Source organism: Eucalyptus grandis, chromosome 6 (genome assembly GCF_016545825.1).
Source record: "Eucalyptus grandis isolate ANBG69807.140 chromosome 6, ASM1654582v1, whole genome shotgun sequence".
NCBI classification, from domain to species: Eukaryota; Viridiplantae; Streptophyta; class Magnoliopsida; order Myrtales; family Myrtaceae; genus Eucalyptus; species Eucalyptus grandis.
The window spans coordinates 6,964,897-6,989,019 of NC_052617.1; the positions used below are offsets into that span (position 1 = coordinate 6,964,897).

At 38.7% G+C, this 24,123-nt stretch overlaps 1 protein-coding gene across 1 annotated transcript; it reads left to right on the top strand.

Moving 5' to 3' along the window:
* The first annotated feature begins 15,699 nt into the window (after window positions 1-15,699).
* LOC104448146 (auxin-responsive protein SAUR50) lies at window positions 15,700-16,532 on the top strand. Its single transcript, XM_010061930.3, has one exon. It carries the CDS (start codon window positions 15,784-15,786, stop codon window positions 16,132-16,134), a length of 351 nt encoding a protein of 116 aa, XP_010060232.2. The 5' UTR covers window positions 15,700-15,783; the 3' UTR covers window positions 16,135-16,532.
* Window positions 16,533-24,123: the final 7,591 nt, after the last annotated feature.

Genomic DNA, 24,123 nt, shown 5'->3' on the forward strand with positions numbered 1-24,123 from the left:
AATTCAGGTCGGCTCATTTGGACAACATAAAGTGACCAAACGGGCTTTTAGGGAGAATAAAAAAGAATTGAATGACGCCCAATTTGTTGGTGGTGACTGAATGACTTGGCCTACTTAGAGTTGGGCTAAGCTTATATACTCCCAAATTCATTCGAGCCCATTGATCTTATGAAGAGCCCATTCATCGTATCATTCACTTGACGTGCATGGCTCAATTCAACGTGCTCTTTCCTGTTTCATCTGTCTCTCTCTGTCTCTTGAGCTGGGCCTTCTTCTGTTCAAAACGTGCACCTCAACCCGTTTCATGCACGCTCAACGTAGAGCAAGCAAACGTTGGCTCACGCGAGTCTCGCGTGGGCCCTAATTGATTCATGAATAGGGTGTGCTCGCACCACATTTAAATCGGGTCCAAGGGGATTAATGTGCTAGGAATGACGGAACCGAACTAAACTGAACCGAATTTTTTGTGCATTTTTGGTTTGGTTCAGTTAACCGAGTGGATCCAAAATTTTCAACAAAACTTAAACCCCTAATATAAAATCTATCTTTTTTTCTCACCATTTATTCGGTTCGGCTCTAATAAGCAAGGAAAAAAATAGGAAAATCTAAAAATCGAATCGAACTGAAATAGGTTTTGTTTTCGGTTTGTATTGGCTTGGTTTAGGTTTTCAAGAAAACCGAATCAAATTAAACAGTTGACACTCCTAGTCAATTAGCCATAACAGCACAAGTCCATGCACGGGCATATGGGCCTGTACATTTTATCTTCATAACCTTGGCATCGAAAATCAAAATCACTTCCTTCTCCCATCTTCTTCTAGGTCTAGCAATAGCATTTTTCTTTTTCTTTTTTCTTTTTTTTCTCATCCAAGGTGACATACTCAGTTACGTCTTCATGCCATGCTGTTGTCATTCCTTTCGTAAGAGAGCATCTAGAGCATGTGGCAGCTCATTGCTTTTATGAGATGCATTTGCGGTATTAATTTTCCTTTATTCACGAATCATTAGCTCCTGGCTTAGCATAGTTAAGTAAAGATCCATTTGAGGTGCATAGACCATTTCACGCGCTTGAAAATTGATGTAAAAGAAAACGATGACAATGAACACGAGTACATCATTTTTTCAAAACAGTCAAAACTCGGAGGAAGTTCCTCTCTCAAATCACTTTCTGAATAAAAATGTCAAGAAAAGCTATAGGCTAGCTAACATCGAATATAGGAAATGAATATCTCTAAAATACTAGGAACGTAGGAAATATTCCACGTGAATAGTTGTGCTGAAAATATCTCGCTAAATCTGGCAATGTTGATGCATAACTTTCAGGACATTAAGGCCTAAGTCTACTTCATGGGCCAAGGTATGAGTCTATATAAAAGCCGATTTCTCGTATTTCTTTTATAATGCCTTTTCTTTTAGAGTCTCAATCTTTCATACCAACATTATGCTTAAATTTCCCCAAGAGATTAAATTGTTTATAACCAAAAAGAAGAAAAACATAGGTAAAAATAATAAAACCGAACCAAACAAAATTGAACTGTTGATACCCCTAATCAATTATCCATAACAGCACAAGTCCATGCATGCGCATATGGGCCTGTACATTTTGGGTGCATTTGGTTCAGTATTCTCAAATGGCTTTCAGCTTCTAAAGTCCATTGGGAAAATGCTGAACCGTTTATCAATCATTTTGAAGTAACTTTTAAGTGGAAACCAGCATTGGGAAGGCTGAAAGTCCAATACTAATAGAGACTAGCTTTGAGCTTTCAGCATTCGGCCAAATGCTAAAATTTAAATTTTTTTTCCAAAACTATCATCACTCATTCTTCAAATTTCTGATTTTGCCATTGTTATTATTCTTTTAAATGCCAATATAATGCTAAAAAAAAATCAAATTTATATAAATGCTAAAAAAAATTAAATATATTTTGGTCCTTTGTAAAAAATTATTTATATATTTGATTTTTTTAGCATTATTGTTAAAATTTATATTAAAAAGTTGCATACATTTTTTTTTTCAATTTTAAACAAATAAAATTAAAAATTCTGACGAAGGGTTTGGTCTTTTCTTTTAAAAATATATATGATATATATATATTTTGATTTTTTAGCATTTTTTTTTTCAAATTTATACTAAAAAGTTACATACATTATTTTTTCAATTTAAAAAAAATAAAAATTAAAAAATTTCAACAAAGGATTTGGTCTTCTTTTTTAAAATTATATATATATATTTTTATTTTTTTAGCATTATTGTTAAAATTTATATTTAAAAATTGCATGCATGATTTTTTTTCAATTTTAAACAAATGAAATTAAAAAAACTAATATTAATCATCCAAAGGGCTTTACAAATGTGTTTTCTAGCAAATGGCATTTCTCTCAAAATTACTTTTCAAAGCATAGTTTACCAAACATTCTTTGTATTTGCCTAAAGTTTTTTAGGCTAAATTGCTTTTGCATTTTCCCGATGGGTTTTCAAAATACTGAACCAAATGTACCATTTATCTTCGCAACCTTGGCATCAAAAATCAAAATCACTTCCTTCTCCCATCTTCTTCTAGGTCTAGCAATAGCATTTTTCATCTTTTATTATTATTTTTCTCATCCAAGGTGACATGCTCAGTTACGTCTTCATGCCATGCTGTTGTCATTCCTTTCGTAAGAGAGCATCTAGAGCATGTGACAGCTCAATGCGTCTATGAGATAGATTCGCGGTATTAATTTTCCTTTATTCAAGAATCATTAGCTCCTGGCTTAGCATAATTAAGTAAAGATCCATTTGAGGCGCATAGACCATTTCACGCGCTTGAAAATTGATGTAAAAGAAAACGATGACAATGAACACGAGTACCTCATTTTTTTTTTCAAAACAGTTGGAAACTCGGAGAAAGTTTCTCTCTCAAATCACTTTCTGAATAAAAATGTCAAGAAAAGCTATACGCTAGCTAATATCGAATATAACAATTGAATATCTCTAAAATACTAGGAACGTAGGAAATATTCCACGTGAATAGTTGTACTGAAAATATCTCGCTAAATCTGGCAGTATTGATGCATAACTTTCAGGACATTAAGTCTACTTCGTGGGCCAAGGTATGAGTCTATATAAAAGCCGATTTCTCGTTTTTCTTTTATAATGCTTTTCTTTTAGAGTCTCAATCTTTCATACCAACATAGGTACCCTTTTCTACACTCTTCAATCTGGCCCTAAATTCGTAATCTCCGGTTGTTGTCTAGATGGCTAACTAATCGGACGAGACATAAAAAATGCGTTTGTCGATGTTTAGGTTATGCAATGAATGCAGGCGGTTGGGCTATGTTTATGGGTACATCCGTATGTACCCTTCGGCCGTGCTGTTAGCGGAACCATCTAGCATTTAATTCTCATCTGAAAGGCCTCGCGAAGATATAGATGACTGATTTTGGTCGAGAAATGCCGCATATTGATGCCCCATGAAAACACAAGATAGCATAGCTAAGGGCCACACGAAACCCTAACCAATTTTGCTTTCCCTTTTCTTGATATTTACGTGCTTATGTAATTTCGTAGAATATTGTTAATCTGCTTCGGAGGAAACCAAAACTTCTAGAAGGATAGTTATCTGAGAGTATAAACTAACGAGTTTTGCCAAACGTCAATAGCAGTTCTTGGTGTAATTCTAATAACACGAGTCAAAATTAGTATGAAAGGAATGATCGAAGCATATGAATTTAAGTAACTTACCTTGTCAGTCAAGTAACCCTTCCGAGATTGGCCTTATAACTAGTTACCCAATCACTTTCGACGGGAATGGTGCGTCACTTGATTCGTGTAAATTAGGGTTTGCTCTGGGTTCGTCAAAGCCAATCTCGTTCACAGAACATGGGGATTGCTTCTTCCAGAAGACCTACACATCATGGCCCTACCCATGTCGACTCGCAAACATGCAGCCACATCTTTGCTCATGCCGAGACCGTTTGTCGCTTCGGCTCTAGTCTTATGTGCATTGTCTTCGTCGACCGTTTGCATGCATTTGTTTCGTTCTCTTGAACGGTTCATGGACACAACAACAGTACGGAGTACATTACAACGTCGGTGCTTCTTCATTTTCGTATGCGGGATAACCGTACGTGTCCGGAGTAGAGTCAATGTACCCTTCCAGTTCTGGTTCATACATGCATCAGAATAAGTATGTAAAGAGAGGAGTAATTGAAGCATGAGTAATTGCAAGCGTTACCCAAGGTCATTTTATCGTGCATACAAACCAATCGCATGTGATTTTTTTTTTTTTGATGATCCAAGGAAATCTTAAGCCGATAGTCAGCGGACAAATCTTGGGACCCACGGAGGAACCCATCACCCCCGTGAAGCGGGTAAGTCCATCTGCGACGTGTTGAGGATTCGAATTTCTTCTCTTCATGAGGGGGAGAAAGTCCGAAACCAGCAGCGCCACTCAGTATGGTGGTATTGCATGTGAAAATATTTATAAGATATAATTTCCATATTTTGTTGGACATTCCCAACCATATATATACGCGTAGATGAAAGACTAGCCTACTAAGTCATATTTCATTTTTTCTGCCAAATAAAAAACCATATTTCAACCTATAAAATAATTGATGAAAAAGGATGAGTGTGAATTTAAATGTCAATATCCATATGATCTCATAGTTCGACGTTACATGATAACAAGACATAATTACCAGAAAAATAGGCGGGTTTAACATGATTTAGGTATTTTTTGGAAGTATATTAGGTCAGCAATAGAATCATGTGACGTGTTATGTCACTAGGGTTAAAGCTAAACTTGAAATGATAGGGGAAGATCAGAATGCAGACAAGGCATTGAATGGAGAATACGAACGGCGTCCTTTCTTCGGTAGGAAGATGAATGATAGCCTTTAACGGGGGCTCACATCTCTTCTGAATTCTGATGGTGGCTCATCAATTCCGCTGCTCCGTGTCCTATTCCGTGATCCTTGTACTGACAACATTGTCTGGACCAAAAGAAAACAAGTGTTCTATCAGCAACCGATGGCGTAGACCTATGCCGCCCATTAATGAAAAAATTTCTACCCACATCTTAAATTTGTTATAATTTTATCAATTCAATCATAAATATTTTAATTTTATTAATTAATTTTAATTTTTTTTACAGTTTATCAATTGAATCAATTTAATCCATTTTAAACGGAAATTGCCGATGTGCTAGTTTAGTCAATATCAATTATTTTATGTAGCACGACCAATATTAATGTGGATTATATTTATTAATTTTTATTTTTATTATTTATTATTTTTATTTTGGTTCAAAGGGCTGGTAGGATTGCTAGCCACTAGGTGAGGGTCATGAAGACCTTGCCTAGGCCCTTGCTAGCCACAATGAGAGAGAACGAGGGCTTGTGATGTCCTCACCTATGGCTGGCGAGAGCTTCATCGAGGGGCTGATGGGGGCTAGGGGCCAATGGGGGTTGCTAGTCCTTGGTTAGTGGTTAGGGAAGGTCATTGGTCGTTAGATAGTGGCATTGGCCCTTTGAACAAAAAAAAAAAAAAATCAAAAATGAGAGAGAGAGCAAAAATATATATATATAAATGAAAAAAAAAAATTCGAAAAATATGATTTCAAATTTTTCCATTTTGGCTAGAATTTGCCACATTGATTCAATTGACAAAATGTGAAAATATTTATAATTTAATTGATAAAATTAAAAAGTTTGGGATTAAATTGGCAAAAACGCAATATATTTAAGACTCTTAGGATAATATATATATATATATATATATATTTATTTATTTTAACTATTAGTTTATCACGATATTGTTGCAATTGGTTTGCAATGCAACTGTGATGGTGGCAACAAAGAGAGGGGGAGCTTTTCTTCTTGCTTCTGTTCACCTTAGATGGATTTAAACACGAAAGAAACCAAATGCATTACTACTTACTAATATGTCAAGAAAGTTAATCTGCAGAAAGAATCGCGCCAATTGTGTGCATATAGGAGGAAAACTGAAACTAATTTAGCCCATTTTGATGCTCATACACACTAGCAATCAAGATGGTCTGAAAATGTCTACAATCAATCTACATCAGCAATTGTCGTCATAGAATTATTCACTACTGTGGCCTACAGTCTACTTATTGTTATCAAGGGAAGACATTCAATTGCATAGATGTCTCGTACATTTGATGTCGGATCGATACAAGTAAATAAAGCATGCATCGACAATCAAGAATGCTGTATTGGCAAGCCAATACTGCTGTACCATTGTCCTCTCGATGAACATGAATGATTTTGCTGCTTCTGACCGTGGTCATGTCGCGCATTGTATCTTTGAGTAACGGGTAGCCCTCGACTATATAACTTCTAGCATCCAATGCATCAGAAGCTTTAAGAAGAGACAATGTTACTGATGGTTTTATTAGTGATGGGCTTATGGCCCGTCCGCCCATGTTGGGCCTAAAAGCCCGGCCCACAGAATTAGGGTCCGTTGATAAGGGAACGTATAAAAGGAGAAAGAGAGAGAGAGGAAGACACCCGGTGGAATAACGTACGTACGTTCCTCTCCCTCTCTCCCTCCAAAAAAAAAAGGACCGTACGCTTAAGGCGACGCCGTTTCCCTTTCAAGGCGAATTGACATCATCGGATTAGAATTTCTTCCTCGATCTTCAGCATTGGTGTCTAATCTGTGGCTAACAAGGTACGCTCGAATCCGTGGTGTGCTTTACGATCGGTGATACGTGTTTTTCCCGGGCTTCATCTTCCGCATTGCTTTAGGGGTTCGATTTAATGTCGAATCCGGTTTTCGGGGATCCGTTATTCCCAACATTGGTATCGTGAGCCCTAGTTCACGTTTTTCCCGACCTGTTTGATGTTTTTTGATTGATTTTTCACGAAAATTTTCGGCCGTACGGATCGGGGCGAGAAATCCCGACACCCGAGCCCTGTTCGTCCTTTTTTCTGAGTTTCCGTAAGTCGAAATCAATTTCTGAAGGAACTGGGTGAAAGAGGTTGTCGAGGCGAGTTCGGCGACATGTCGTGCGCCGCCGGCGACACTGCACGCGCCCACACGCGCGCCGGTCGGCTGCGCGTGGGCGCGACGCGCCCGGCCGGCATCGGCCGGCAGTGCGTCCCACGCGTCGGTCGGCGAACCGGCACGTGCGCGGCGCCGGCGGCGAACCGGCACGAGCCGGTCGGGCGACGACGTGCGTCGGCCGACGCCGCATGACGTCATCCAACGGCCGGAATCGCTGGGATGACGTCATCGCGACGGGGATGCCGACGACGGTTGGTCGGGCGATCCACCGGCGGCGACCCGACCAACGGACGCTGGGCACGCGCGCGGCACATGCCGGCTAACGTCTCGCGTGACGTCAGCCGCGCACGCGCGCACGTGCGCCGGGTTCGTCCGACCCGGCCCGATTGGCCCGATCGGTCCGACCGGTCCGTCCGGTCCAACCGGTCCATCGACCCGACCGTTGACCCGTTGACCCATTGACCATTGACCGACGACCGTTGACCGTTGACCCGAAAAAAAAAAAGGATTTGTTTCTTTTTCAAAATGTCTCGTGTGGGTTAGAGGTAATCCATTTTTTTTTCTGCATTTGTTGCATGAATCATGGAAAATTATGTATTTTCCATTTTGTTTATTGTGGATTATAAGTGATACATTTTAGTTCTCGCATTTGTTGCGGAACTATGATGCGTTATGCACGGATACCCGCAAAATCCCCGAGAACGGACGAAGGAAGAGCTTGACCGAAAAGGCCGATGAAAGGTTTAGGCGATTATCGGTGGCATGACGGTGATTTAGTATCACACGTGGTCAGACAATCGATGATTCAAGAAATCATCCGGAATGGTTATCTTATGCCGGATTTTGAGAAGATGCCGGTTTTGATGAACACTCTTCCACTTGAATGGCAAGCGTGTTAGATCGGCTATGGGAGGTCAACGTGGTCCCGGATTATAGGAGGCTAGTGGAAGCTTTTGTAAGAGAGTACTATAGGATTGAGTTGGCCAAAACTTCAACCCTTAGATTGAGCGCCACATGGCGCAGAGTGAATGCGCCTTGGTGGCAACATGAAAGCTCTCCAAAAGTTTTTCCATGATTGGCAAATGTGCCTTCAGTTTTCTCAGATACTTTGACTGTTAGATTAGAAGGGACTTACCCTATTTATTTCTTAGATTAGTTTGAGATGTTTTTGAGTGTTGAATATCTCTTTCTATGTTGATATTTCTTTTGGATATATTACTTAGTGTAATGAATTGTTGTATTAGTTGAAAGCATTATTATTTTATTGGATGTCAATTATCCGTTGCTTTCGTTAATTGCTGATTGCTTTGTGGGTAGTTAGTCAGGTAGTTATAGAAGTTTGTGTAACTTCATAGAATTTATTTTGCATAAGACAATTATATTAATGATAGTTTTAAGTTAGGATTTTTGGAGGATGATTGGAAACATAGTGACCTTTTGATTCTGAAACCTTACTTGAAATTATTCATTGATATGATGGGTTTGTGCAAAGTGGATGCATAAATGATAGGCATTAATTATTCGTGCATATATGTCTCGATGTGTTCGAGATTGATGGTTTCAGCAACTAAGAACGTAATTGCTGATATGAACGGCAACAATTGTGAAATATTGAATATGAAGATTCAATATGTGCTGGAAAAGCAAGAAGCACTAAAAGCTCTTGACCATGTTATGGAAGATCTTGAGGATGCTGTGCCCCACCTTGAGCTGGTAGAGGACCGCTTAACGGCATGTGAGCTGAAAATAAATATTTACAATTTTGGTTCTAGCTCAGAAAGGGTTTTGAGCTCTAAGCGCAAGCGTATTAATTCGTTCAATATATGGGAATGCAAAGGATCAAGTCCTTATTGCAAAAGATCAAGAGTTAACCAACACAAGAGAGGAAAACGTCCCTCAAGTGAAGAAAATGTCAAGGGTGAGGTGTTACAATTGTGACAAGAAGGGTCACTATGCTCGTGGATCGGCGTGAGCCAAAGAAGGTATACACCTCTTGTACATTTGAGAACTTTGCTTATGTGTCAAGTTCTGAATTATTGGCTGAATCTAATCCTTTGTGGACTATAGATTCAGGAGCGACAGACCATGTAGCAAATGATAGATGATCCTTCGTGGAATTCCGACGAGTACTAACTGGAACTAAGTGGATCTATGTAGGAAATAACTCCAGAGATGAAGTTAAATGGATTGACACTTGCCAATTGAACATGCGTGATAGACGCACCTTGTTCCTACATGATGTTCTATATGCTCCGGAGATTCGTCGAGATTTTGTGTCTGTTTTGGTGTTGGTTAAGCTTGTTTTTAGTGTGAACTTCCGTAATAGCAGTGTAGATTTGTATTTAGATACAAACTACTATGGTTGTGGTCACTTTCTGGATGGTTTTATTGTACTAAATGTTGACTGTAGTGATGTCAATATTTGTTATTCCCTTGTTTCATGTCTCCTACTTCATATGATAATGATGTGATTATGTGGCATGCTAGACTTGGCCATATTGGCCAACATCGTATAAATAGACTAGCCAAAAAGGGCTTGTTGGGCAACATTGAAAAAGTCGATTTGCCCAGATGTGAGCATTGCCTAGTAGGGAAAACGACAAGGAAACCATTTGGAAAAGGTAAAAGAGCTGAGTTTCCTCTCGCATTTAATCCATTCTCGACGTCTCAGGGTTCAATGAATGTGAGAGGAAGGCATGGGGCTGTTTACTTCATCACTTTTATAGATGATTATACTCGATTCGGATATGTCTATTTGATTTCTCATAAATCTGAAGCATTATGTTGTTTCAAAAGGTTTATGAACTTGGTTGAAAATCAATTAGACAAGAAAATAAAAGTATTTAGATCCGATCGAGGTCGAGAATATTTATCGATGAGTTCAGAAAATTATGTGATGAAAAATAAATAGAAAGACAGTTATCTATTCCATATACTCCTCAACAAAATGGTGTTGCAGAGAGAAGAAACAACCCTACCGGAAATGGTTAGGTCCATGACGGCGCATGCTAACTTGCCTATCACTTTTTGGAGTGATGTGTTGTTAATCAAGTTGCCTATATACTTAACCGGGTGCCTTCCAAATCGCTTAGTTCCACTCCATATGAGTTATGGACAGGTAGAAAACTGGACTTAAGTTTTCTTAAGCCATGGGGTTGTGCTGCCTATACTCATGAGTCCTCTCACAAGTTTGGGAAATTGGGTCCTAAAGGAAAGTAGAGTATTTTAATGAGATACTCCGAACATTTGAAATGGTATGTGTTCATAGGTGAGCAGGAAAGTGGGAGAATAACTGAATTTAAATCACGGGATGTCACATTCTTAGAGGATGAATTTCCTAAGAAGGGCGAAATAGGGGAAGATTACCCCTATTTGAAACCTTGGATCAAGATAATGATATTAGTGGAGTTCGTCCAAGTGGGAGTAATATGAGAAGTGATGAATTGAATTCAACTCATTCTCAATTACAACCATATGATGAGACGATGTCATCATTATCTAATCCTAGTGGGAGCATTATGGGGAATGATGTGCTAAGTGTACAATCTCCCATACGGCGAACAAGTCGCCAGAGTATTCCCGATCGAAGTTTTGACATTGAAGGGGAAACTTTTATGGTTGCTCCACAAGATGAGGATGAGCCAAGAAATATTAATGAGGCTCTAAATTGCCCTAATAAGGAAAAAATTGATTTATGCAATGAAAGAGGAGATGGAGTCAATGAAATCAAACCAAGTCTGGGAACTGGTTGATCTTCCAAAAGGACGCAAAGCTATTGGGAACAAGTGGGTTCTCAAAATAAAGCGAAAGGCTGATGGCTCGATAGAAAGGCATAAGGCCCGCCTTGTGGCGAAGGGGTATAATCAACAGGAAGGAAATGATTATGAAGATATGTTTTCTCCTATAGTGAGATTTACCTCGATTCGCATTATTCTGGCAATAATGGCTAGTATGGATCTTGAGTTACATCAAATGGATGTAAAGACTGCTTTCCTCAATGGAGAATTAGAGGAAGAAATATATATGGAACAACCTGCTGGTTTCATAGTGAAAGGCCAAGAAGAAAATGTATGTCGACTTTTGAGGTCGATATATGGCCTTAAGCAGTCGTCAAGACAATGGTATATACGATTTCATAATGCCATAATGGCATATGATTTTACAATGATAGATGAGGATCATTATATATATATCAAAAGATCCAAGGATCAATTTGTGATCATATCATTATATGTTGATGATATGCCAATTGCCGGAAGCGATATGGAGCTTGTCAATACTGTCAAAAGTCGGTTGTCTTCCAACTTTGAATTGAAGGATATGGGATTGTAAACCTATAGACACTCCTATTGCAAAAGGTGAAGGATTGAGCCATAGACTGTGTCCAAGGACTCCACAAAAGAAGGAACAAACGAAATATGTTCCTTATGCTAGTGCTGTTGGGAGCTTGATGTACGCTATGATGTGTACAAGACCTGACATATGTTATGCAGTTGGAATGGTGAGTAGATACCAATCCAACCCAGGTCAAGCACGTTGGAAAGCCGTTAAGAGAATACTGAGGTATCTAAAGGGAACTGCTGATTATACGCTGAGTTATTAAGGAAAGGATCTGCAACTCAAAGGCTATTATGATGCTGATTGGGGAGGAGATTTAAATGAAAGGAAATCTACCTCGGGTTTGTTTTCTTACCGAATAATGGCACCATATGTTGGAGCAGTAAGAAACAAAAGTGTATAGCCTTGTCCACGATAAAAGTTGAGTTCGTGGCATTATCAACAGTAGTATAAGAAGGTGTTTGGTTTAAGAGATTTTTTGGATCATTTAGGTGTTATTAGAAGTGCTGCAGATTCATTGTTGGTTAACTGTGATAGCCAAGCAGCAAAAGCGTACACCAAAGATCCAAAATATCATGGCAGGACTAAACATATAGATACCAAGTATAATTTTGTCAAAAATATGATTGCACGAAAAGATGTGAACTTATAGTACATACTACGCATAGAATGGTAGCAGATTCTATGACAAAGCCAATACCTAGAGATGTGTTTTGTGACCATATGAAATCTCTAGGATTGCGTAGAGTCTGATGTACTGGATTGTAATTTCCCTGAAGCGTTCACATTTGATGAATTTGTATTTTTCATCATTAATGCCTATGAATCTTTGTTTGATCTTTATGCATCTTAATGCTCAGTGCATTATTTTAAGTTGAGGAAGTATGTTGAACAGATATAAGATTAGCCCACTCACACGGGTAATCGCCTCTATTTACTGTGTGATAAATAGAGATGAGACTGCTTTTAAGCTTATTATCTAGGTGATAATCGAGAGCTCAAGCTTAAAATACGTATGTCGCCTTAACTGGGTGTTAAGATGAGGACATAATACTTACTATGTCCGAAAGTAAAATATCTGTCTATGATGCCAGATGTGAGTTCTGATGAATTTTGTGAATGAGTAGATACGTGAACTCAAGTTAGACATTGGGTATGTCTGGACTATCATCTGTACGGTGTTGAAAGTGTAGACATACGCTCCATGGGAAAGGAGTTAATATCGTAATACGTATTTCATACTACGTATGCATGAAACGACTAATAAGAGTGACAAAAGTTTGATCTCAATTTTTTTATGTCGTGTGAGACTCTTGAGGAAAAGAGTTCCTCAATTTTTTTAGTCTCCTCATGACTCTTACTTATTCTCAAGATTTCTATTTAGTGTTTGCTATCTTAGGATGTTGTCAATGGTCATGAGTTGATTCGATCTAATGGGGCATTTCTAGAAAAGCAAGCTGAACTGAAATTGAGAGTTTGAAGGAAAGAGGAAGATCGAATTTGGAGAATCACATTGTAGTTTTGTATTCACCGATTAACCAATTATGACTGTCTTTGGGATAATCATAATTGTGAATACAATATATATATATATATATATATATATATATATATCATTGTTTAAAAGAGATCAAGAGAGATATAAATGTAATCGATCGATCTAGGTACTGCATACTAAATCTACTCGGGATGTGATGCCCATTATGAGCTGTTATATATTCCTAATGATGTATGGCAACGAGCTCTCAAAGTATGCTTTGGTCGCACGGATTATTCACCGGTATGAATGTTGAAGAGAGGTAAAGAGAATCCCGTTCAGCCCACCATGTGCGAGTGGGAGATGATGGTTTTATTAGTGATGGGCTTATGGCCCGTCCGCCCATGTTGGGCCTAAAAGCCCGGCTCACGGAATTAGGGCCTGTTGATAAGGGAACGTATAAAAGGAGAAAGAGAGAGAGAGGAAGACACCCGTTGGAATAACGCACGTACGTTCCTCTCCCTCTCTCCCTCAAAAAAAAAAAAAAGGACAGTACGCTTAAGGCGATGCCGTTTCCCTTTCAAGGCGAATTGACATCATTGGATCAGAATTTCTTCCTCGATCTTCAGCATTGGTGTCTAATCTATGGCTAACAAGGTACGCTCGAATCCGTGGTCTGCTTTACGATCGGTGATACGTGTTTTTCCCGGGCTTCGTCTTCCGCATTGCTTTAGGGGTTCGATTTAGTGTCGAATCCGATTTTCGGGGATCCGTTATTCCCAACAGTTACAACGATGGGATCCACGTTGACGGGGAACGAACATCGTGAAAGAAGAAAACGATTTCATATGCATGTTCGAAGTCACTATAAGCAACTCGAATGTGTTCACACTGAAGGAAAAAAAGAGTTGTGTGGTTTTCTTTCTAAAGAAATTCAAAACTTCCATCTAGAGTGACATGTGATCATGCCATTATTACTCAAATATACTTCTAAAAATTAAAGGGCCGCTGATTTCATTTTTTGTTGTTTTAAGTCGTATTTAGATTGTTTCAACGCTTTTCATTTAAAAGCGATGTTTGATGACGCTCGATGAAAAATATTTAATTAACATATTTTTCGTTAAAAAAAGACGATTGTCACTTCTAATTACTAGGGTTATACATTCTTCTTTTATCATTTTTTTTTTGGTAAATTCTTCTTTTATCTTTTATTGCTACATGATACTTTTCACTGCTAAACTATGGTAAACTATTTTTTTCACTTAGTAGCCAGCAATAACGATAATAATCTACTTTCAGTATAGCGAATCGAAATTAATTATTGTCCTTAATTTTGATTATAATTTTGGAAAAAAATCATGAACCACTTCAACGAGGATAATAATAATTAGATATAAGAAGTGCAATGGGTAGGCGATGCATTATTTATTTTGTATATATTTAAAGGATAAGATAAAAGGAGGAAACTCAAGAAAGGAGTGAAATCGTGAGATAAACAGAAACGCTATTTTATTATGAAAATAATAATTTTCTGCTTTCAAAATATTTATTTTTGAAATGACAGATTTTATCCGCAACCATCCGAACGGTTTTCGGTTTTTGTTTTGTTTTTGAAACTGATGAATGAATATTTCCTTCTTCTTCATTTATTTATTTATTTGATATCCGTACCAGAATAAGTGCATGCGCTCCACGCATACGAAAGCAGAAAAAGCCCTTGACAAAAAATAAATAAATAATCAATTTATATTTGTAAACAAATAATTTTTAAAAAAGGAAACCTTTTCAAATTTTTCCAGAAGAATCTTAATTATGAGAAGGTATGTAACAATTCATCCTATAGCAAGCGAAACCAAAAAAATGGGAACTTAAATTCCAAAACTTTTTGATAGAGAGTAAATCACTGAATTACTTTATTTGCTTACCTAAATGACTCCCTCCAACCGAAATTATCATATCATCCTTAGAGTCGTGGTACTAATGTATTTATTGGTAAATTCCACCTAAATAACTTTTGGATATTCCTCATGAAAGATGTGCCGGTAACCTTGTACCTTTTCTTTTATGTCCTTCAACAGATCATTCGAGCCGGCTGGTTCGAATTAAAAAAAATAAAAATAAAGAACTGGGTTCGAACGGAAAATCGCTTTGTTTAATTCGAAGTAATATTGTTGCTGATACTGCCCTATCTGAGGTTATATGGTACTTGGCATTTAGTTAGAAGCTTTGAGACAATAGTGGAGACAACAGTATATTAGAGGGACCGAGTTGTCCATTGGAAGGGCAGCACAGGATTCCTAACTCGACGGGCCTGCCTAGACCCACAAGACAGCCCTTGGTCGCTTGTTTGGTGGTTCCACAGTCCTTTTCCTCTCTCTCCTCTTCTTGGGAAGATTTTTTTATGTTGTTTGAATATGTTTGGCATAAATAACCAGAATCAATGGCTAACGTAAGATCATGCCCAATTTATATGCTTCTTTTGCCTGAGGATTTAAGCAAATTTTTCACGTTATGGATTGGTCAAATGAGATTACTCCAATCTATGTATAAATAATAAAAAGATCAAGAATCTTCATACCACAGTTATTATACGTTATCCATAAACTCTTTCAATCCGTTTGAATTGTGATGATAATTTGTTTTCTGATACATAATTGATAATATGCCGGCTAATAGCTGTTTGTCGAAGTAGAATTTCAAAGGGGCAAATCTTGAATTCGGTCAACTAGATTAAATAGAGTAGGATTTTGAGTATTTTTTTTTTCTGTTGTTGTAATTCTACAAATTCTCGTTAATCTTTGATAGACTGCTACAGCGTCTCTCTCTCTCGTCCCACCATAAATAGCCCCACAAAGCCCTTCCTCTCTAATTCACGCACCTCCTTCTAATCTTTGTTTTCACACACTCTCCCATCAAACTTCCGCAGATAGTGCAAAGGAAAGGAGAAACAAGTATGGCTCTCGGAAAATCAAGTAAGCTTTCTCAAACGGCGGTGATCAAGCAGATTGTGAGGAGGTGTTCGAGCTTTGGCAAGAACAGGCACGCTTCCGATCAAGAAGGCCTTCCTCTGGACGTGCCCAAAGGCCACTTCGTTGTGTACGTCGGCGAGTGCAGAAGCAGGCATGTCGTCCCCATCGATTTCTTGTCCAGACCCGAATTTCAGAGCCTGCTCCAGCAAGCCGAGGAACAATTCGGGTTCCACCATGAAGCGGGCTTGACGATACCTTGTGAAGAAGAAGAGTTCGTGTCTCTTTGCTTTGGCCGCAAGGGAGAGTTACAGTATCCGAAACCCAGTCGCAGATAGAGAAAAGGTGGGCATGGGTTTGGCTTGGCGTTCTGGGTTTATTTTTCTTCCGTGATTGGTGTTCGGTTGGGCAGACATGTGAATCAACGGTCTAGTTTCAGAATTTCCTCACGTTGGTGTGGAGTGGAAGGTGTGCCATTGTACCTACCTACCCTGTGAGAAAACCTAATTGTACTGATTTTTGGCACTCTGTTTCCCTTAGTTGAGTGTTTGCTCTCTCCCTCAAATCCACACCGACATCCACAATTAGGTATACAAATAGCACCTAACCATCAGCCATGTTTGTTAAAGTATCATCTAAATTTAAAGACGTCATAAAGTTGTTATGTGTGAATCTGCGAGTTGAAACTTGTCCACTGTGGAGGTTTCAGGCGTTGATGGGTAAGAAAAAAGAAAAAGTCAAAGGGCGATCGTAACAAGATTTGGAAGCAAAAACCAATCCCTATACGCCCTACCTGTATGAATTAATCTTTTAGCTGCGCAGACTGCGTTTTATTTCATGCATCTAATGCTCTCTATTGGGGATAGCAGTGGGCAGTTACTTGCAACGAGCAAAACCGTCCTTATTGTTATGAATGTGACATGTACAGAATTTGATTATAAAGTTGTATTCATGAATGATTTATGAGGACTTATGTTAGGTTTTAGAAGGTGAATATCGCAGGACAGCATCACTTTGTGTTTCTGCTGGATATGGATTCCAGGTAACAGCATGTGTTGTCATTTATTTTTTTCCTTCACCACTTAGTTTTAATATCTTTCTTCTTGCTTATGCGGTTTTATTTTGTTTTGTTTGTTCAAATATTAAATAAATATAATCTACTAATGTGAGTTTTGACACGCTTCAAAATCAGTCATCTTACCAATACTTACGGGAGGAGCTTTCCAGGAATATTGGGGGACAACAAAAGAAAACCCTCGATATGACAAGAAACCTGGATATTTTAGGACTAAAAAGTAGAGAAAACCCCCTTCTTTTCTTAATTTTCCTTTTCATTTGATAAAGAAAGAGCCTCCAGAATGAACAGCGGGCCCGATCGGTTTGTCCAAAAACAGTGTCAACAGGTGGAGGGAATGTCTTGTAAACTATCAAGAGAGATGGTTCACTTGCGTCACTGTTTCGCTGTTCCTCACTTGGACCCACGTTTGTATTATCTCAGGACTGGAATTGAACGGGTGGTTCCGACTTCTAGTTGAGTTATTCCCTCGTACGCAAACGTATCTTACCGGGCAACTCTCATTGATAATCCTCCATAATTGGAGCCCTCGATCATCTCTGCAGAAAATTTCTCACGGGTTAATTCAAGTTCTCATGCACATAATTGGCCGCAGCCGGCCGCACCCTTCTCTCTCCATGAATATGGCAATGGATCGATCTCTCGAGGGGTCGTAGAGGCGTTGAGCATAGAGGATAACAAGATGAATATTTTTTTTTTCTTTCAAATAATATCACTTGTGTAGCCCCATCATTATATAACTAACTTGTAAAAAATATAGGGCTAGTGCACTCTATGTTATTTTTTACCATTTTTGTAACCCGCGACTTAGAGAGGAATTATTACAAATTAGATCAAGAGAATTGAGAGAAGAGCGCAAGGATTGGTCGCACTACGCAACTAGCCTCCTTCAAATCAATTACCATCTCTCCCAATTATATAAGACCCTATGAGCCCGTTCACACAAAATTTTTGTGTGTCATAAATCGTTCCAGTAGATCAGGAAAGCACAGCAATTCCAACCCCTCAAAATCATAGGAACACAAACAATTACTTTGTTTGATTACTGGTTAAACCACCAATCTATTGGTAGGAATACAACATGAACTTTGCTGTTAACTTTTGGGGTCTATTTGGTTAGTGAAGATCTAAATTGTCTTCACAACCATCAACTTGTTGCGCAATTCTCTTCAAGGAGATAGTCCTGGAGATTTTGGACATAATAACTTTCATAAGGCTCGACCTTTCTCATAATCATTTTATGGGTTTCATCCCTTTGACTCTAGGAAAGTTGACTCATCTTTAATGACTCGATTTATCTTCAAACAGACTTAGCAAGGGAATTCCTAGACTATAGCAACACTGGGCATCCCTTGGATACTTGGAACTCTACAAGAACCAACTTAGTGGATGCATACTAGGGGTGTGCATGGTCCGGGCGGGCGGTTCTCGACCTAGAACCAGGAACCGCCCACTAAGGACCAGTTGCGAAAAATTGGAACTGGGATCCACCCGGGAACCGGACCGTCGGTCCGGTCCGGTTCCCGGATGGATCCATGGAACCAATCTTGACGCAAAATAATTTTGATTTTCAACATAGAACGACTACGTGACATCAAAGCAAGCCAAAGAAAGAGAAACCAAATTTAAGTACGTGGAGATGCGGATGGTGGGAGAAGTAAACGCAGCAAATTTACAAATATGGTTTGGGCGGTTCCCGAGTATTTTGCACACCATTAGAAGGGAGTGAGATGAGATCTAGGGTTTCTTTTAGTAGTTTTTTTTTTTTTTTTTAAATTGAAAAGGTTCCGGTCCAATCCGGTGGGTGGGCGGGCGGGCGGATTCGCCCATGGAATCGGGAACGGACCGGTACTCACTTGGTTCTCATAAATTGGAACCGGAACCAGACTAGTTCCCTCAAGAACCGCCGGTTCGGGCGGTTCCGGTCCGGTTTTGGGTGGTCCGAGCGGTTCTCGGGTATTTTGCACACCCCTAATGCATACTACAAGACAAGTGTTTAAGCACATATTCAAGAGACTCAATAGGAACTCATGCTTATGTGGAAGTTCATTGCCAAAAGCTTGGGATGCGTAGCCTCCTCCATTGTCATTCTCATCAACTTTTAATTTTGAAGGACATGGGAGTTGGGTCAAATAGGAAGCTATGTAGATAAATTATGCATCTAGGATTGTAATTGGTATTTCCATAGCATAAATTGCATTTGAAATGGAAAGCCCCAAATGGGCTCAAATGAGGTGTGGTTAGGTTGGAGAAAAGAGCAGCTGAGTGAATGGAGAAACAGAAGCAAAAGGCCATCAAATTTCATGGACAATGAAATTGTGAAGGAGTTGTCTCTTTAAATGGTATGATGTAAATTTAGTGAATTAGAATGTCACTAGATGAAATGTCATTTCCCTTATGAAGGCTCATTTCCAATGTCTTATCTTCTTGTTGCAATTGTACATCAATTGAATTAAGAAGATGAAATATGATCCATCAAACACCTAGCTTTTAAGAGAAAGAACCAAAAAAGCCAAAAAATGAAGCTTTTATTTTTCCATTAAGAATAGAAGTGAAGACGAGCCTTAATACATTCCGCCGGAGTTCTTAGTAAATTACTCTATCAAGAAAATATGTCTTGAAGAATCAACATTGAAATCTGTTGCTAAAAGCGAGCGATCGAACAATGATATAGACAGAAGAAGAAAATGAATTAGACACCAGATTTACATGGTTCGGTCGTAAAGACCTACGTCCACGGGGAGAGCAGTGACAAATTTCACTATAGATCAAGCGATACAAGAAGATTACACACTTAAGTTACTTAAATACTCTCGGTGTTTTCCAAACCCTAATTACACCAAATAACGTACTCAGTGTTTAGCTCCGAAATTCCTCAAGAAATAATCTCTCAATCTCACGATTGAATTACACGCAAATTTTACCACAAGATTTATTTGGCTTGAACACTAAATCTTCTTGGATGTAATTCACAGACAAGAACGACAAAGAAAAATCTCTTCCAAGCACTCGACGACAAGACAACACTTCAAGAACACCTCTTCATGATCAACCTCCTCCCACCCATATATATAAATGAGACCCTTATTGACTTGCCGACTTTTCATAGGATTTTGTTTCCTATCTTAAATGATTTTATCCAAAACATATCTCTGTATATTTTAAACAAAATCCAAATCTAAGTGAAAGTTGGACTTTCCTATTTTAGTAGTCAAATTCTCCAACGCAAATTCGAATTTTGGGAAGTTGATCTTCAAATCTTCTTTGTTCAATTTCGAACATTCATAACACATCCAATTCGGAATATTCGAAATTTCACATTAAATTCAAACTCGAGATATATTTTAACAAAATCTTTGATGTTGCAAGTTAGTAGTGAAACTACATAAGGGTTATGAACGCTTGTTGCCCCTTTTCACCCTAATGGTACTTTGAAAGAAATCACTTATTTTCGGCTTTGTCCTGAAAGGCCTTACAAATCCCGACATAAAGTCTCGGGGTTCCAACTACTCGATCGAGCTTATCTGTTGCATATTTTGTGGTCTCTCCAATTCAACCGACCGACTTGGATTGGAAACTCTAAAATGGAACCTCCTTATGCATCCTTCTTATCCAATTATCATTTACTTTGCTCTTGATTCCTTTTTCATCTCGTTCCCTATTCTCCCCGTCTCATTGCTCAAACTTTCAAAACGATCGATGCTGTGGCTCCGCAAACTTTCACAAGCGTCAAGCGCCACTCTCTTTCTATCCCCACCGCACTTGCGTTCTGGCACTCAGACGTATCTACACATAGTCAAAGACATGTATAATAGAGGTATGGTATCATCGTATCATCAGTTTTGGCGATTGTAGGGAGATCGGTTCAGGCAATACGTCATCCATGAAATTATTCGATGAACGGCAAAAGTGATTGCAATTGCTGAAATTTCATGCATGTCTCGATTGTGCAATCCATAATATCCAACCCCGCAAGCTCGTTCAGAGCCCCATCCTAAGATCAACTTGCAGATGCCACTATTTTCGTGGGTCTTGATGTTGTTTTCCATTGTAGACTTACTGATCCCATTTTCTGCTTAGTTATTATTCCGCTTTTCTATCTCGGCATAAGATTCATACATCTTGGGTTTACATGGATTTAGAGAGCATTCATTCATCACGTTCAAAATTCAAAGTGGAAAAAAAGGCATGGAGTAACTAATGAGAATCAAAGTGGGGGAAATCTCATGAGACAATCAAAGGGATCATTAATCCAGGAGTAAAGAATATTTAGGTCGGCTTATGGGAGTAAAGCCTAATTTGTGGGTCGTGACTGAACCACTTGACCTATTGAGAGTTGGGCTGCTCCAAATTTCAAATCTCCAGTAAGCCCATTTATCTTGTAAGGAGAACATTCGTTGCGTCATTGATGTGCATGGCTAAATTCAATATGCTGTTATTAGAACCCAAAAAAAAAAAAAAAAAAAAAAATCAATATGCGTTTTCCTCTTTCATCTCGCTTTTTCTCTCTCCCTCCTTGGGTCTTCTTCTGTTCAAAATGTGCACTTGGACCCATTTCAGGTGCACTCAACATAAAATAAGTAATCGTTGAATTTCGTGAGTCTCACGTGGACCTTAATATATTTATGAATTGATGTGTTCTGAATATACTTAAACCGGGTCCAATGAGATCAATGTACTAACCATAACCTCATGCGTCCATGCATGCACATACCCATTTCTGGGTATAGTAACACCATGGTTATTTATTTTATTCTTATATTTACCTGAGGTGACGTACTCTATTACATGTTCATACCATGCTGTTGTCATTACTTTCCTAAGTATCTAGAGCATGTGGCCGATAATTGCGTCTATGACCGTCGGAGATGCATTTGCGGCGTTATTTTCTTTTATTCATGAAATAGTAGCCACTAGCTAGCACGGTATGTAAAGATCCAATTATGGCGCATCAACCACTTTACGCGCTTATACTTTGACATAGATTAAACGATAAACACGAGTATCTCATTTCAGATCATGCTCGTGGAGCAAGAATTGCGCCTAGGAGAAATTTGGAGAAAGTTCCTCTCTCAAATCACTTTCTCGACAAAATTGTCAAAAAAGCTACATGCTAGCTAGTATTGAACATAACAAATGAATATCTCTAAGTTATTAGGAACATTGGAAAAGATTCCACGTGAATAGTAGTTGTCCTGGAAATATGTGGCTAATCTGGTCATGTTCATTCGCAACTTTGAGGACATGTAGGCCTATGTCTATTTCAGGGACCAAGCTATGAGTCTATAAAAAAACCCATTTCCCGCTTTCTTTTGTAATGTCTTTTTACAGTCTCGATCCTTGATATCAACATTATACTTAAATTTCCCCTAGCTGTTAAATCGTTTCTAGACATAAAAAGAAATTAGGTACCCTAATTTACGCTCTTCCATATGGTCCTAAATCCGTAATCTCCTGTTGTTGTCTAATGGACTAATTAATCTGACAAGACATGACAATGCGTTTGTCAATGTTTAGGTTGCGCAATGAATGCACGCGGTTGGGCGATGTTTGCGGTACATCCGTGCGTACCCTTTGGCCGTGCTGTCAACTGGACCATCTTGTACTCAATTCGTCTTAAAGGCTTTGCGAAGAAATAGGTCGCTGAATTTTGGTCTCTCCCTTCATTAATGGGTCGACAAATGCCGCATCTTGATGCCCCGTGAGAACACAGAATAACGTAGCCGAGGGCCACATGAAACCCTAATCGATTTGCTTCCCCTTTTCTCGACTTTTACGTGCTTTACATAATTTCTCGAATATTGTTAACCTGCTTTGGAAGAGGCTAAAACTTCCAAAAGGATCGTTTTCAAACGGTATAAGCTAATTAGTTGCGTGAACCTTCAATAATAGTTCTACCGAAAATTCAATTTGTTGCTTTTCAATGTCTTTTTAAGTTCAAGTTCATTATTTCCTATGCTCCATGTTTTTCTTTTTCGGCTGTTCTTTGGGTGATATCTCAAGCCTATTCAGGTACGAAATTTAGCCTCCCAATAAAATTTTGCATGACTAAATAGGAAAAAATCGCTCGTGTGAAACTTATAGAGAAATCGTTATTTGATCATTACATGAAAGTTATAATTTTGTCCATATAAAGATAAGGCGTACATGGGTGGTTTACGTTATATATACTCTTCATTATGAGTGATTTGATAAGTCGAAGTTGAGTTTAAATAAGCCAATGACTTTCTGCAAGGTCCCGTTTGTTTGGTAGTGTAATCTTGGCAAATGGTTCAGCAGTCACCATCGCGGTAACTGGCCAAGTTATATATAGCTTACTTCTAGGTGACTTGATAAATTTTGGTCCCGGGCTCAAACCCTCATCGTTCTTTCGTTATGTAAAGCCTTGGTTCACTTGTGGAGAGTGCTTGGCAGCCTCCATCTTGATATGCCCTTGGACCATGGTGAGGTTAGGATGATGGCCTCGCCTTCCAAGGCTAAGTTCCAAGCTGAAAATTCGCGGCTAAAATCAGACATTTCAGTACCAAAGTATGGAACTCCTATGATAAAGCTAAACGAGGACCATCAAAAAGAAAGAAAAGATTATTATTCATTAAAGTTTGATATCACTTTAATTACTGAGAAAGAAATCATTTATTTTTGCTATGTCCTAAAAGGTCTTAGAGATCCCGCTGCTTGTAATGTAAAATCCTCGTAGCTCCAAAAAATTCGATCGAGCTTATCTATTGTCTCTCCAATTCAACCGACTTGGATTGGTCTAAAATGGAACCCGGTTATGTATCTTTTTTATCCCCGCTGCCATTTGCTGCCCTTCGGAGTCGTTTTTCATCTTATCTCATTCCCTATTATTAAACTTCACGTGTCCCCATTATAGTTCCATTCCAATTTACATGTGAGAAAGGGTGTCAAAGTATATCATATATCGCATCCTTACAAGGTTGGAATTGTGTTGTGCATACATGGAGTATTTGTCCTTCTCATTGCTCAGACTTTCTGAACAGTCGATTGTATGGCTCTACAAAGATTTACATGATATCGGGTATATGGAAAGAAATAAAGATGATGCCTTAAAAATTAGCTTATGTCCTTCATGCTTTCGGAAGTCATCTACTGCCAAGATATTTAATGGTCGCGCGAACTTTTCCACAGGCAGTCTTCTGGTGTGCGTCTTATCATCTTTCGGTGACGAAATCATACTGAAGACAGCGTTTCGAGAAAGCTTTTCCAATGAAGAGGAGACGCAACAGTTGCC

Excerpts from the sequence above, each read along its gene's own strand:
- LOC104448146 (XM_010061930.3), top strand. The coding sequence starts at position 15,784 with ATGGCTCTCGGAAAATCAAGTAAGCTTTCTCAAACGGCGGTGATCAAG.